Source organism: Plectropomus leopardus, chromosome 18 (genome assembly GCF_026936395.1).
Source record: "Plectropomus leopardus strain MGB_pleo_1.0 chromosome 18, ASM2693639v1, whole genome shotgun sequence".
Taxonomy (NCBI): domain Eukaryota; kingdom Metazoa; phylum Chordata; class Actinopteri; order Perciformes; family Serranidae; genus Plectropomus; species Plectropomus leopardus.
This window is the reverse complement of record NC_142193.1, coordinates 20989496-21002500: the sequence shown is the minus strand read 5'-3', so window position 1 is coordinate 21002500 and position 13005 is coordinate 20989496. Positions and strand designations below refer to the sequence as shown.

General features: G+C 46.2%; 1 protein-coding gene across 1 annotated transcript in view; it reads left to right on the top strand.

The window, feature by feature from the left end:
* rai1 (retinoic acid induced 1) overlaps positions 1-12438 on the top strand; it is a 73257-nt gene extending 60819 nt beyond the window's left edge. Inside the window, exons 2-5 of the mRNA XM_088091013.1 lie at positions 1-5121; positions 5320-5413; positions 6378-6427; positions 10758-12438. The exon at positions 1-5121 is cut by the window's left edge and continues 1475 nt beyond it. Coding sequence (XP_087947139.1) covers positions 1-5121; positions 5320-5413; positions 6378-6427; positions 10758-10766 — 5274 coding nt within the window. The 3' untranslated portion in view covers positions 10767-12438. The remainder of the gene's footprint in view (positions 5122-5319; positions 5414-6377; positions 6428-10757) is intronic.
* Positions 12439-13005: the final 567 nt, after the last annotated feature.

The following is a 13005-nucleotide window of genomic DNA, read 5'->3' as shown; positions in this document are numbered from 1 at the left end:
TCTAATAATGTCCAGCAGCTGCTGCTGTCGGAGGCCCTGGTGGCCGGCAAGAAAGGCGGTAAGCGCAGCAGTGGTGGGAGCAACAGCAGTGTGGGAAGTGGAGCATCTGCCAAAAAGGGTGAGGAGTACAAAAGTCCTCCATATCCAGATGGTGGTAGTGTTGGTGGAGGCCCCATACAAGATCCGTACTCCACCCCACAGCACCAGCCAATGCCCATGGAGCTGCACGAGGGAGGCTACTCCAGCAGCAGTGATGAGCCACTGGAGAGGGGCTACTACTACTGTGGCCAGGGCAGAAGTCCAGCACAGGCCCCCAATAACACACAACTCAGCCTAGACACAGCCTCTTCATGCTCCATGACATCTCCAGATGACATGTCAACAAGGTCTGGGGACTCAGGTCTGCACAACCTTACACCTGACCCTACCAGATGTCAGTCAGGGCAGGGAGGAGACGGTATGAGTACTCCAGTGAAAAGCATTGGTGATGAGAGGTCTCCTACAAGCATCACAATCCCAAGTCCTATGAAACAAGAAAGAGACTCCCCTTCAGATATACAGCATATCAATGAGCCTGTGAAAGAGAATTTTGAAGAATCAGCCTGGACAGAGAAATCGGCTGAGAAAGAGGAGGTGTCAACAGATAAAACTTCTGACCTTGAGAGAGATTCAGACACAACTAAAGTTACTAAAAATCTGGAAAAATGGTCAGATGAAGAGAAATGCCCAGCTCTCTACAGCAAAGTAAATGAAGAGGTGACCGAAAAAAGCTATTGCTATAAGGAGACTGAGTACCAAGAGGTTCAGAGCAAATATGATCCCGATGCACGAGACTCAGTTGAACAGTCCCCAGCAGCTCTCTCTGACTCCAGCCACAAAGAACACTTTGGCCAAGAGATGAAATCAGAGGCATTTAAATCTGAGTCTCCAACTGCATCTGAGAGCTCAGTGAAAACATTGCCTTTCATTTCTAGGGGTGACCTTGAACAAGATCAATATTCGACAGAAAAAGAGGACAGCTCAGAGAACACCTCTCCACCCCCCCAAGTTGAGACCTTGGATGAGAGCAACTCAGACAAGAGAGAGAGCAGAGATGAGGAGGACGAAGAGGAGGGGGAGGAGGAGAGGGACAGACAGGGGGAGGCAGATGAAGAGGAAGAAATACAGAAACAACAACATTCTCTCTCCCCTCCTCTGTCTGCAGAGGCTGAGGAGGAACTGAGGGAGGGGGAGAAAGTGTCATCGACTGAGGAGCGCATGAATAACAGAGATGGGCCGGAGAAGCCTCCAGGAGATCTCTGCAGCAGGACAGAGAGTCAAACTACTGAGCTCCATACTGACAGCGAGCCTGCAGGGGCGCCTGCTCATCCGAATGCAGCAGCAGTAACAGCAGCAGCAGATGCTTCCGAACGGGAGTCAGCCATCGGTGACACTGCTCCTCAGCCTCAGTCTGCAATGCCCGTGTTCTCCGCTCTCAATGACAAGACGACACCTCCATCTCAGTCCAGGGATCATATCGATCACAGTGATGCTAAAGTGCTGGAGCCAGACTCTCCTCAGCTACCAGGGAAGTCGATACTTCCTTCAGCTCCTTCCTGGGCAGACACTCCACCCTCGCCCAAAAAAGGCGACGAGGACATGGAGCCTGGCATCAGCTGCGCCAGTGCTGTGACCCCTTTGGCCAAGCCAGAACCTGTGGCCCCATCTGCTCAGCCTAGGGCATTTGGACGTAAGCATGCCAGGGGCAGAAGAAGAATCATGCATTCAGGTGTTGGAATCAGGCGACAGCTAAGTTTGGAGAGGGAGGGGGAAAAGGAAGAGGAAGGAGCCCCGTCGCCTACTCAGAAACCCTGCATGCCTCCAAGCAAAACTGTGCTATTCTCAGATCAAACGGAACTAGCTCATCAGGAATCTATTGTGAGCCAGACTCCCAAAATGCTAACTGATGGTTTTCGTTCCAGAATGTGCACTCGCTCATTCAACGCACCAGACCTGCCACCCAAAGTGGAGCCTCATGTGAAGAGAAAACCAGGTCCAAAACCAGGACCAAAGCCTGGGCTCAAACCAGGGCCAAAACCTGGACCAAAACCAGGTCCGAAACCAGGAGCAAAGCCGGGTCCAAAACCAGGGCCTAAGCCTGGCCTAAAGCCTGGACCAAAGCCTGGGCCAAAACCTGGATCAAAGCCAGGACCAAAACCAGGTCCAAAACCTGTGCCAAATGAACCAGAGCTGCCCCTGAAAATTGAGACTCCTGTGAAACGAAAACCGGGACCCAAACCAGGCTCAAAGCCTGGGCCAAAACCTGGTCCAAAACCTGGATCCAAACCTGGACCAAAGCCTGGTCCAAAACCAGCTCTAAAACCAGGTCCCAAACCAGGACCTAAGCCTGGGCCCAAGCCTGCAGACGTTTTGCCCCCCGAAGAACCTGCACCCATCAAGGCCTCAGTGGGTCGCCCCAAAGGCTCAGTTTCTAAAGCAAAGCTGGTACAACAAGAAGAAACCATTCAAGCTTTGACAGGACCTCAAATCAGGGGCAGGAAGAGCCCAAAAGCCACAATATCGCAAGTGAACCAGGATGTAAAAGCAGTAAACCAGGAAGAAAAACAAGCAAACCATGAGGTTAAGGCACCAGAGAAGGAGAGTAAAAACATGGTGTTAAGATCCAGAAAGCCCTCACAAGAAAAACTGTCAAAAGAAAAAGAAAAAATTACAGTGGAATATATTATACCCCAGACGCTAACAGAAATTAAAGACACTGATGATTCTCAAAAAGTAGAGGGGCCTTTTGCTGTGGAACAAACTCAAAGTCCCATTCCCAAAGCAGTCAAAAACACAGATGTTCCCACAGACCCACCTGCACCACCGGCCCCACCAGTCCCAACTGAGGAAAAGATATCACTTCCATTAAAACGGAAAGCGAGTCCAGAGCCTCCTACGACACCAGTAAAGAAAAAGAGGGGTCCAAAACCCAAACCAAAAGCCTTACCACCTCAACCTCCTCTGCTGGAACAGGTTGTCTCTACAGCTAAAGAGAAGAGTGTCCGGGGCCCCAAAAGAAAGCGGGGGCCACCCAAGAAAGCCTCTGTGGTCACTTCCCTACCCAAAGACACTCCTTCTAACATCAGTGAACTAACTGACATGACTAGTGATGTGCCTGTGGTGCCTCCTCAATGCCCCACTAAAACAAAAGTTCTCCCACCACGCAAAGGCAGAGGACAGAAATATGAGGCCATGGTGCAGAAAATTACATCTCCTAGCTCAAAAAAACACCTCCCGATACCTCAGATAGACAGCAATCTAACTGATGATGTGACAGCCAAGGCTTTGCCTCAACATATCTTAAAGGAAGGTGAGCCATCTATTCTAATAAATAGCACTGAGATGATAGAGGAAGAAGTGAAAAGTATAGAGTCTACACAAGAAGGAGCAGTGAAAAAAAAGGAGATGGCACAAGAAAGAGAAAAGAATGAGGTGAGTCAAGTGGCATCAACACCAGAAGAGATGAAACATGTGATGGAAGAAGAGGATGTAAATAAGGAGGAGACAAGACAAGAGAAAAATAAACCAGGGGCACAGCAGGATGTCAAAGCTGACAAGGTTCGGAGCTCAACAGAGACCCCCGTAGAAGCTCCTGAAGAGGGGAAAAAAGAGGATTCCGAAGATGTATCTTCTGCTACCACGAAGTCTGCCAGAACTAAAAGGAAGAGATGGGCCATGGTGGAGAGCACAGACGCTTCTGTAGTTGCCTTGGAAGCAGGAAGCTTAATAGTTACAACACCAAGACTAGCCAAGCAGAGGGCCATTAAAAACAACCATGAGATGCACCTAAAACAGAGAAGAAAGAAGAGAAAAGGCCAAGTCCCTCTAGAAGTAATAGAGACAGTCGAGGAGACAAATATTGAAACAACACAACAACAACAACAAGAGAAGGTAACCCCAACAGAGTCCACAGTACCTCTGCCAATCAGCCCAGATGAGATCACAGAGCCCCCCCAGGTTCCCAGCACAGAACTCATTCAGAAACCTCGGAGAGGCAGGAAACCATCTGCAAATCCAACCAAGAGGAAACAAGGCAAACCCTCATCAGAGCAGATTCCTGGCAAGCCAATGAAGGTCCACAAAAAGCCTGGGCCAAAACCTGGGATGAAAGATGCCATGGAGGTTATTGAGGCTGTAGTAAGGGCTGCAGGATGTGAACGAGATGAAAAAGAGGAGAGAGAAAAGGAGGACATGGAGAGAAGGGAAAGAGAAAAGAAAGAAAACCCAGACACATGTATCGTGGGTCCTGTAGTAACTGTATCAGAAAAACGAACTGAGATCATTTCTGTGAAAAGAATCAGGCGCAAACCAGTCCATCAAAATTCAAAATTGTCTTTTTGTCCATATGTACGCATTAACAACTCCAGAGACTTTTCCTCTTGGTGTGCCATAGTCAACAAGCCCGAGGATGCAGTAATATTTCAGAGACGTAGAAAAAAGGGCATACTCAGAATGAGGAATCCTTTCACAGTTGCAAAGGTAGTGCCGTACACTGCTGCCATGCTACAAGGACCTTTGGTAAACAGAATTCTAACTGACAGGTGTCTTACATGCTGCCTGTGTGGGAAGCCAGCAAATTACAGAGACCTGGGCGATTTGTGCGGACCCTACTACACAGAGGATGGCATTCCGCGGAAAATTCTGACGATCGGGCAGACACAATCCCTCAGGGAAGAGTCGCAGAAAATCAATGAAAACAAAAGTAGTGAAGAACCAAGCGACTCCTCAAAGAACGAGGGCGAGGGCAGCACAGACACGTCCACTCAAGAGGGCAGCAGTAGCCGATACCATCATTGGCGCCACCGGCGGGCAGAGAGAACAGAGAGAATGGGTCAAGAGGGTGGTCCAAGAAGGTTAACTCTCCGAGAGAGGTTCAGGAGGATGAAGCAGCTCCAGGCCATCAGCTCAGGGGCCTCAAGTAACCAAGAGGGGGGTGACAGTATGTTCCAAAGGCTACAGTGGGAGGCAGAGGCTAAGGAGCACTGGGCCCATGAAAACTGTGCCATCTGGACCAAGGGGGTAATTATGGTAGCTGGGAGGCTATACGGACTGAGGGAGGCTGCCAACAACTCAGCCAAAACGGTACGACGAAAATTATCAGTCTTTTTTGAAAAGTGTGCTTGCTTATGGAAGTTAAGAGAGATACTGCGCTGCTTCTTTGAGAGACTGACGCTAACTTTCCTCTTTTTTCCCTCTCTATCTCCATGTCCCTCTATCGGTCAATTTGTTTGTTTCTTTATTGGTCTCGGTCCATATGTCCGTCTGTCTGACTAACCCCAGAGCTGCTACAAGTGCCAGATTGTGGGGGCGTCCCTCAGCTGCTGTTGGAGAGGCTGCTCTCATAAATACCACTATGTCTGCGCCAAAGAGATAGGTAAGAGACCACAGCGAGTGGAGGAAGAGCGCAACAAGGGATGAAAGGGGGAGAAAAGCTGGGGAGAGGGAGGAGAAACGAGGAGGGAAAGTGGGAATGGGAAATTGAACGTGGGTTTAGAGGGCAATGGGGAGGGGCACAAATAAGGCAGGTAGAGAAAAAGAAGAAAAATGAAAGGAGCGGGAAGAAAGCCAGGGGAGGGGAAGCGGATGTGGGTAAAATGAGAGAAGGAAAATGCATCAAGAAGTAACATTATTGAGTGCAAGAAGAGATGTCTGAGAGTGCTAGGGGAGAGCAAAAGAGGAAAGGAGGGAGGGAAAAGAGGCAGTGAGCCTTGAATAAAGGGGATGATGAGAGGAAAGTGGGACCCTGGAGTGTACAGGAGGGAGAGGGGGAAGAGATAGAGGGAGGAGGGTGTGTATGTGTGCGTATTGACCACAACCCCTGTGGCTCTGTCCATCCATTCTGCTGTCTGGGGACTGAATGTGCATGAGTGTGTGTTTGCATGTGTGCCTTCCTGCTGGCTCAAATGCTTCCCTATGTGCGTCTTACAAGCACGTTCTCTTCAATACTTGCTTGCATGTGTGTGAGTGTGTCCCTGGTCGTTGTTGTAAATATAAGTGAGTGTCTCTGTGTCAGCACATGTGTTGTATGGCTTCCCCTTACGTTACCTCATGCCAAGGAAGTACAGTATAAGGATTAGAAGGCCTGCCACGTCTGCCTAGCCAGCACAGGGAGCAGAGCAAGACCCTTTTTAATCCTGCTGAGTGCAACAGCCATATCTGACTGCCTGCCTGCATCGCAACTCATCCACTCAGCCTCTCTCTTTCTTCTGTTGCTCGCTATCCCTCTCGTTCTTGCTCATTTTTCATTTTAACCCTATCTCTTTGTTTCATACATTGTTATTGTCTATCTGCGACACTGTAGCTTATTCTTTCGCTTTTTCTCTACTTTCTTTGCCCAGGCTGCACATTCCACGAGGATGACTTTTCCATCAAATGTCCTAAACATGAGGTAAGAAAATGAAAACTTATGAATAAATGCATGTCAATCCCTCTATTATACATGTTAAGGGTTTAAAGGCCCAGTGTGTAGGATTTCAAAGTATACATTGGTTGAAATGGAATATAACATAAAATAGTATGTTCTCCGTAGTGTATATCACCTGAAAATAAGAAATTGCGGTGTTTTCGTTACCTTAGAATGAGACGTTTATATATATACCTCGTTCACGGAGTCCGCCACGTTGCACCAAAATGTTTCTGCAGTAGCCTAGGATGAACAAACCAAACACTGGCTCCAGATAGGGCCATTCAAGTTCTTTTAGTCCCTCTGCAACAGAGCCAAACAGCATTGGAAAAACACATTTTTTTTAACATAAAACTGATTCACTCAGTTTTTCTTACTGATTTAAATTGCCAGGTTTGTTTGTTTTGGTGCGGAGGAGACCTCTGCAGATAATTCTGCTCCTGGTAAAAACCTCCAGAATGTCTAGATCTTAAGTTAACAGAGAAAAAAGGTGAGCACACATTAGCAGGTGCTGGGCTAGTAGCCCATCTGCGACAAGCCAAACAGCATCGGAAAAACACAGATTTTAACAAGAAACTGCTTCATGCAGAGTTTTTACTTGTTTAAATCACTGGATCTGTTTGTTTTTGGAGAGGAAGAGATCCTCACGGATAATGTGGCTCATGGCAAAAACTCCCAAACAATGGACACTGAAGGAACTCTCATCAGGAGAAGTTTCAACTGGTTTCATCTGCAATCCCAACTGCTAGATGCAATAGATCCTGCACACTGTTCCTTATATATATTTAACCAAATGATTACTGCACCCTGCTTTAACAGAGTCATGCATTTAAGAAAAGAGGGAGGAATATATGGACATGATTTGGTATCTCCCAGGATAACAATCTCAGCCATTTTCATGTATGTTTTTGTGTGCGCAGGTTTGTGTCCCCATTAGAACATTTAAGTCTCTCCGCTCCAACAACCGCTGTGCATTTTAATTTTTTTTCCTCCCTCCCTCCCGAACCCTCTCCACGGCACAGAAAAAAATTTAGTTCACACATTGCTGTCACAAGCAGCAGCACCGTGGCTGGATAGATGATACAGTGCAGAACAGAAAACACAATTGTCAGCTCTTGTAAAACAGAGAAAGGCTCAAAGGCGGAAACACGAGGGTTCAGGCTGGTGTTCATTGTGCACTTGTATCAAGTACCCTATCACGCCAATGCCAAGATGGCCAGGATGTCATCTTGGACTGAATGATATTTTGTTACTGAATCAATATGTACCCAATGACCTTGGCATGCTAAACCCATATCAACTGTCAGTAGCTGTGTAAACACTTTGTCATGTGCCCTTTGTGTATTCCCGTCACTCAACACGCACTGTTATGACTGCAGACCACTGCAATTACAATGGGTCACTGTTTTGGTGTTAATATGAACGCCGCTTCTTTCCTGTAAGAGAGACGCCATCTGGTGGTGATGCATTTACACTGCAGCACAGAGAGGAAGGTCAAACGCAGAGGGAGGGGGGGGGTAAAGAGGGAGAGATGCTGACATTCAGCAGGGAGCAGCAGTGCATTGAGGCAGCAGTGGCAGTAGCCTCCCTCCCTCCCCTCTCTGCATCTCTCCCTCTCTCGTTCCTGTTCTCCTCTGTGCAGACTGACAGGGATGAAAAGCTGGCTGCTGATCAAAACACCCCACCCGGCATCACTGCCTGCTATCCTCCCCACATGCTCTCCCCACCCTTTCTCTCTCTCACTCTCTCCTTCTTGTTATTTCTCTCTTTTTTTCTACTCTGTACCCCTTATTTTTGCTTGTGCGCTTCCCTGCTGTTCCAGCTCCCTCACTCTGTTCACCTCTCATCTCCTGCGAGCTCCCTTTTTCCATTTTTCTTTCAGTCGTCCTCCCTTCATCCCTCCTCAATCCCTTCCTCCCTCTTTCTCTCTTATCTCCTCTCCCCGCCTCTCCTCACCTCAACTCCCACGTTTGAGAAGCAGAAATAGAGTATGTGAAACAGAGAGAAAAGGAGAGCAAGACACAGAGAGATTGTTGTTAGCGGGCTGAGGCAGAGCTGTCATCAGCTGAGGGATCTGAAGGTCTGTGTGTGTGGGTCTGTGCCGCGCCAATTTACGCTGAGCAGCCTAATCAAAGGGAAGAGCAGACGCACACACACATACACACACAATCACCCCACCCATGGGTCCCCCTCTGAAATTCTCCCTCTTGCCTGCGTTCGCTTGGTTTCAGGGCTGGATCACACATATCGATGTAATCACGCACACATGTTGCCTTCAGCTGTGGCTTCTTTAAAGTGGAGGGACACACACTGTGTGCGTCCACACAGGTTCATTAACAGGTTACCTGTAAGCTCACACACGTAGCGAGCGGGAGACACAGAGAGACAGGCAGGGGGATGAAAAAACAGTTTTGTGCTGCGGCTGAGTGGGAACAAAAGACAAATGGGGGCAGTTACATCAGAGAGCGACAGCACGAAAGAGACAGGGATAGAAAGAGAAAAGAAGGGCAAGAAGAGAGACAGGCAGCACTCGGTGATGGAGAAACTGAGACAAAAACAAGTGAGATTGAAGGTTTAAAAAATACGAGAGTTACTCCAGGGAGGTAAACAGAAAGAGAGGAAGGAAAGAAGGAGAGATAAAAACAGAGAGGGGAGCTGCTGGTCTGAGTCCGGGCCATAGGGAAGAGCAACTGGCAGCTCAGAGAGCAAGACAGAAAGGTTGAACAAGAGATACTGGGGGGCTGCAGAGGAGGATAAGGGGAAAGAAAGCAGTCCAGCACCACCACCTCACCAACGCAATTAGGAGGTGTTCCTGCTGTGTCTTTCACAGCGGAGCTGCTTCACTGGCCAGCTGCAGCCATCTCTCCACTCCTGCACACCGCAGCCAGCTCGGTTTGATGTCTGCAGATCTGCGTAGAAACGCTCGCACAAAAACGCATGTGCAGCACATGTGAGCTCCCAGCTGCGGTATACCTGAATGTAGACAACAAGTGCAAATTTGCAGTAGCAGCAACCACGTATGCACGTTGCCTCTTTTTTTTCTTCCAATTGGCACGAACTGTTAATCAGCTGTCTTTTGGCTCAGGTCCAATCTTTTCACAAAATCTTGGGAAAATCTGTGAATCCATCTGAAACTTTTGTGCCTTTTTGCAATAGTCAACTGATCTCCCACCCGGCAGACCAAACGACAGATTGAGCAAGAGAACCGCTGGTCACAGCTAAAAGTGCTCATATTCTGCAATGAAGCAGTCACAGAGGCCCATCGCCTACATATGAAGATGGATGACACATCTGAACTTACCCGCTGCGATCTTGCGCTGGTGACATCATTTGGAACCAGACTGCACAGTAGCGATTATTGGCTTCCCACACATACATCCATCCAACCAACTGTGAGCGGCGCCATGGACTGAGAGAGCACTGATTGGCACCTACGGCTGTAAATCATGATTCCAAACTACCTCTGTATCGCACTGAATAACTAAAACCAAACTTATCAAATACTTTAACAAACATGACAGAAAACAACTTATGAAAAAATAATTGATGTGTATTTTGAGTTTTCAATTTGGCCCATGTCCCATTTACTAACATGGCGGGGGCGGGATTTATCACAGCCAACCACCAAGGGGATTTCGAAATGTTTTGGCTTCACTTTTGGGGGAGCTGTCATGTTGTCTCTTTATATACAGTCTACACTCTGGCTAAGGGCGCAGATTTCATTCATACACTGTATGTGGTAACTTTTAAAAAAGGGGGTTTGGGGATCCTCTGCTAGAAAATTTGGAGCCTCAAACACTACATTTGTTGCTTGCTGGAGAATTTTTATGCAACAACTTGTGCATTTTCTGCATCAATTTTTGGTTTAAATGTCTTTAAGTTGGTCAAAATAAAATTAACATCCTTTGGTACTTTTATGTTTTTTGTTTTGATGGGACAAATGTACATTGTAAATATTTGGGGGGCACCATCAAAGATTAGATTACAGATTATTTTACAGCTCAGTCTTAAACAAAATATTCTGCCTTCTTTCCCAAATTTGAGCAAGGAAATCTGCAACAAACAATGTTCCCTTTCTGAAGCACAAGTCAATTTTTTCATCCAACCAAAAGAAATCAGCATAAACTGACGACATTTTAGTAAAAATACATCTCTCAAGTCTTCATAAACAGGGCAGCAAAACAAAAAATGAACCCAACACTAAATATCACCAAGGTCCCACAACAAACAGAGTCTATCCTCCTCTAGAGTGTCATTAAACTTGCCTCTACATGTTTTTGTGACTTGAATGCATCTCTTCTCCCTTTCTCTACAGGACCTGTAAGATATTCCAGTTCATCACCTCCACCACCAACACCACCTCTCAGCCAGGCAAGCACCACCAATCCAGCAAGGCAAACAAAGATGCTGTCCTAACAGCCACCTACACCTAAAAAAAACACCGTGATGACTGATGACGGCACGCCGGCTGGTGGGGCTGGGGGAGGGTAAAAGGCTACATTGAGCTGGAGCTAGGAGCAATACGAACCCTGAAGTATGGCTCCGCAGAGAATAGCTGCTCCCTGAACCCGGCCTGGAAATGTGTTTTCACTACTGAGCCCCTCACTGGAAGGCAGAAGGCAGCGGCACAGTTTAACGGGAGGATAGACTGCGCTTTAGAGACAGTGCGCCTAGAGCCCAGTGCACAGGGGGGCTGTTTGAAATGCAGAGCGAGGAACGTGTGCGTGTGTGTGTGTGTGTGTGTTCTGCCTTCGGATGGGTTGCTATCATATTCAGACACCTGGCGGACACTGATTGGACAGGAGCATCCCTCCAGCTACCTTGTCTGTGGGCCAGGAGGTGAGCGTGCGTGAGTGTGTGTCTGTGCGTGTGTGTGGTAATCACATTGTCATTCTCCAGCCACCATCATCAGTGTGTTATGTGTCTGTGTGAGCGAAGAAGATCATCTCAAATTTCAAGATGTCATTGCATCAGAAAAGCAGCAGCCAACCACTGGATGTACTATCTCAATGTGTTTGTTTGTGTTTAAAAACAAGAGACAAAACGAAACAAAAAAGGAAACTGTACATGATGACGTGCTTTACAGGTTCTAAATATTCTGATATCGAAGAGTTAAGAAAAAAAACGGACGCAGTATTTTAATATAATGCTCTTATCTTCGGAGATGTATTTTGATGTGCATTATGACTATACGACATCATTGCGTCACCCTTGGTATATGTCAGGCTTTGTGTTATTCAGAAATTAAAAAAGATAAAAAAAAAATAAATAAATCCATCTCACCTGTGTGCACATTCAATATGTACAGTAGACGACGTCATCACTCGACAGGTTGCAGATCAGGGCTCCAAGGGTCCAACCGGGAGTAAGGTCATCTCACTTCATATCTATGTACAGTTCAGAAGTATTACTGTTAAACATTGCCATGATGTATGATTATTTCACCTACCACAGCAGCGCAGAAAGACAAACATTCAACTCAGATCTCATAACACACCTGTCTGTGTATCTCAAATGTAGCCTCTTTCACTCTTCCATGCTATGTAACAGCGCCCCGCACAGGGTGGCAGTTTAAGTACTGGTCATATCAAAATGAGACATATTTAAGTATTAGAGCATAAAAGAAAGTGCAAAAACTCCACACCAAACGTTCTCTTTTATGAAGCTCATTATTTAATGGTGTATATAAGTATTTGATGCTGTTTAAATGTAAGATGTGATGTACTAATATAATTGTGTATAGTATTTCCTAGAGATGTTTATTTTCTATAAAATGGAATATGTTATTGCTTATAAAATGTTATTAAAAGAATCCATTGATGAAAAAAATAAGGACCTTTTTTGGGAATGTCACTTGTCATAAGTTGGAGCATGCCGTTTTATTGATTTTCATGTCTATTTGTTTGGAATCGATGACACAGCATCACTTTGTTTGAAATGTTTTTTGTAACGCCAATGTTAAATATACCAGCACCTTTCAATGCTGCTATGACCAACGCCTGCTCTTTTTGTCTTTACTGAACGCGCACTGACATTGACACACTGGAGACACAGTTTGGATCAGGATATTTTCTGTGCTCGCCAACCACAATGCAGTAGTGTAGTGGAGGGTATACTCAGGAATACCTACTTTTTCTAGCTGGTTACAGTATACCCACCTATCAGCCAAAAAGCCAGTGTAAAGTATTCCCACTTTCTCCTATGTAACCTATCCAGTAGTACACCTCACTACACCACTGCCACAATGAGACAAATAAGTAAAATCTTGCACTATCATAACCATATTAACACATCCCACTATTACAGTCACATTTCAAAGCTTCCAATGTGACATTAATAAAAATGTTTGGTATTTAATTTTAGAAAAAAAAGCTACATTACAGACAATTATGGCATCCCTGCCTTTAAAAAAAAACAGCAAAATGTGTTCTGGCATCGTTTTTGATGGTTTAGCTGGTCATACCAGCTTATGATGGTCACTCTAGCTGGTTTAGTTGAAGTTCCTGTAAATTCAAACCAAATCAATATCCTTGAGTGTGGAGAAGTAACAGTGTAATGAGGAG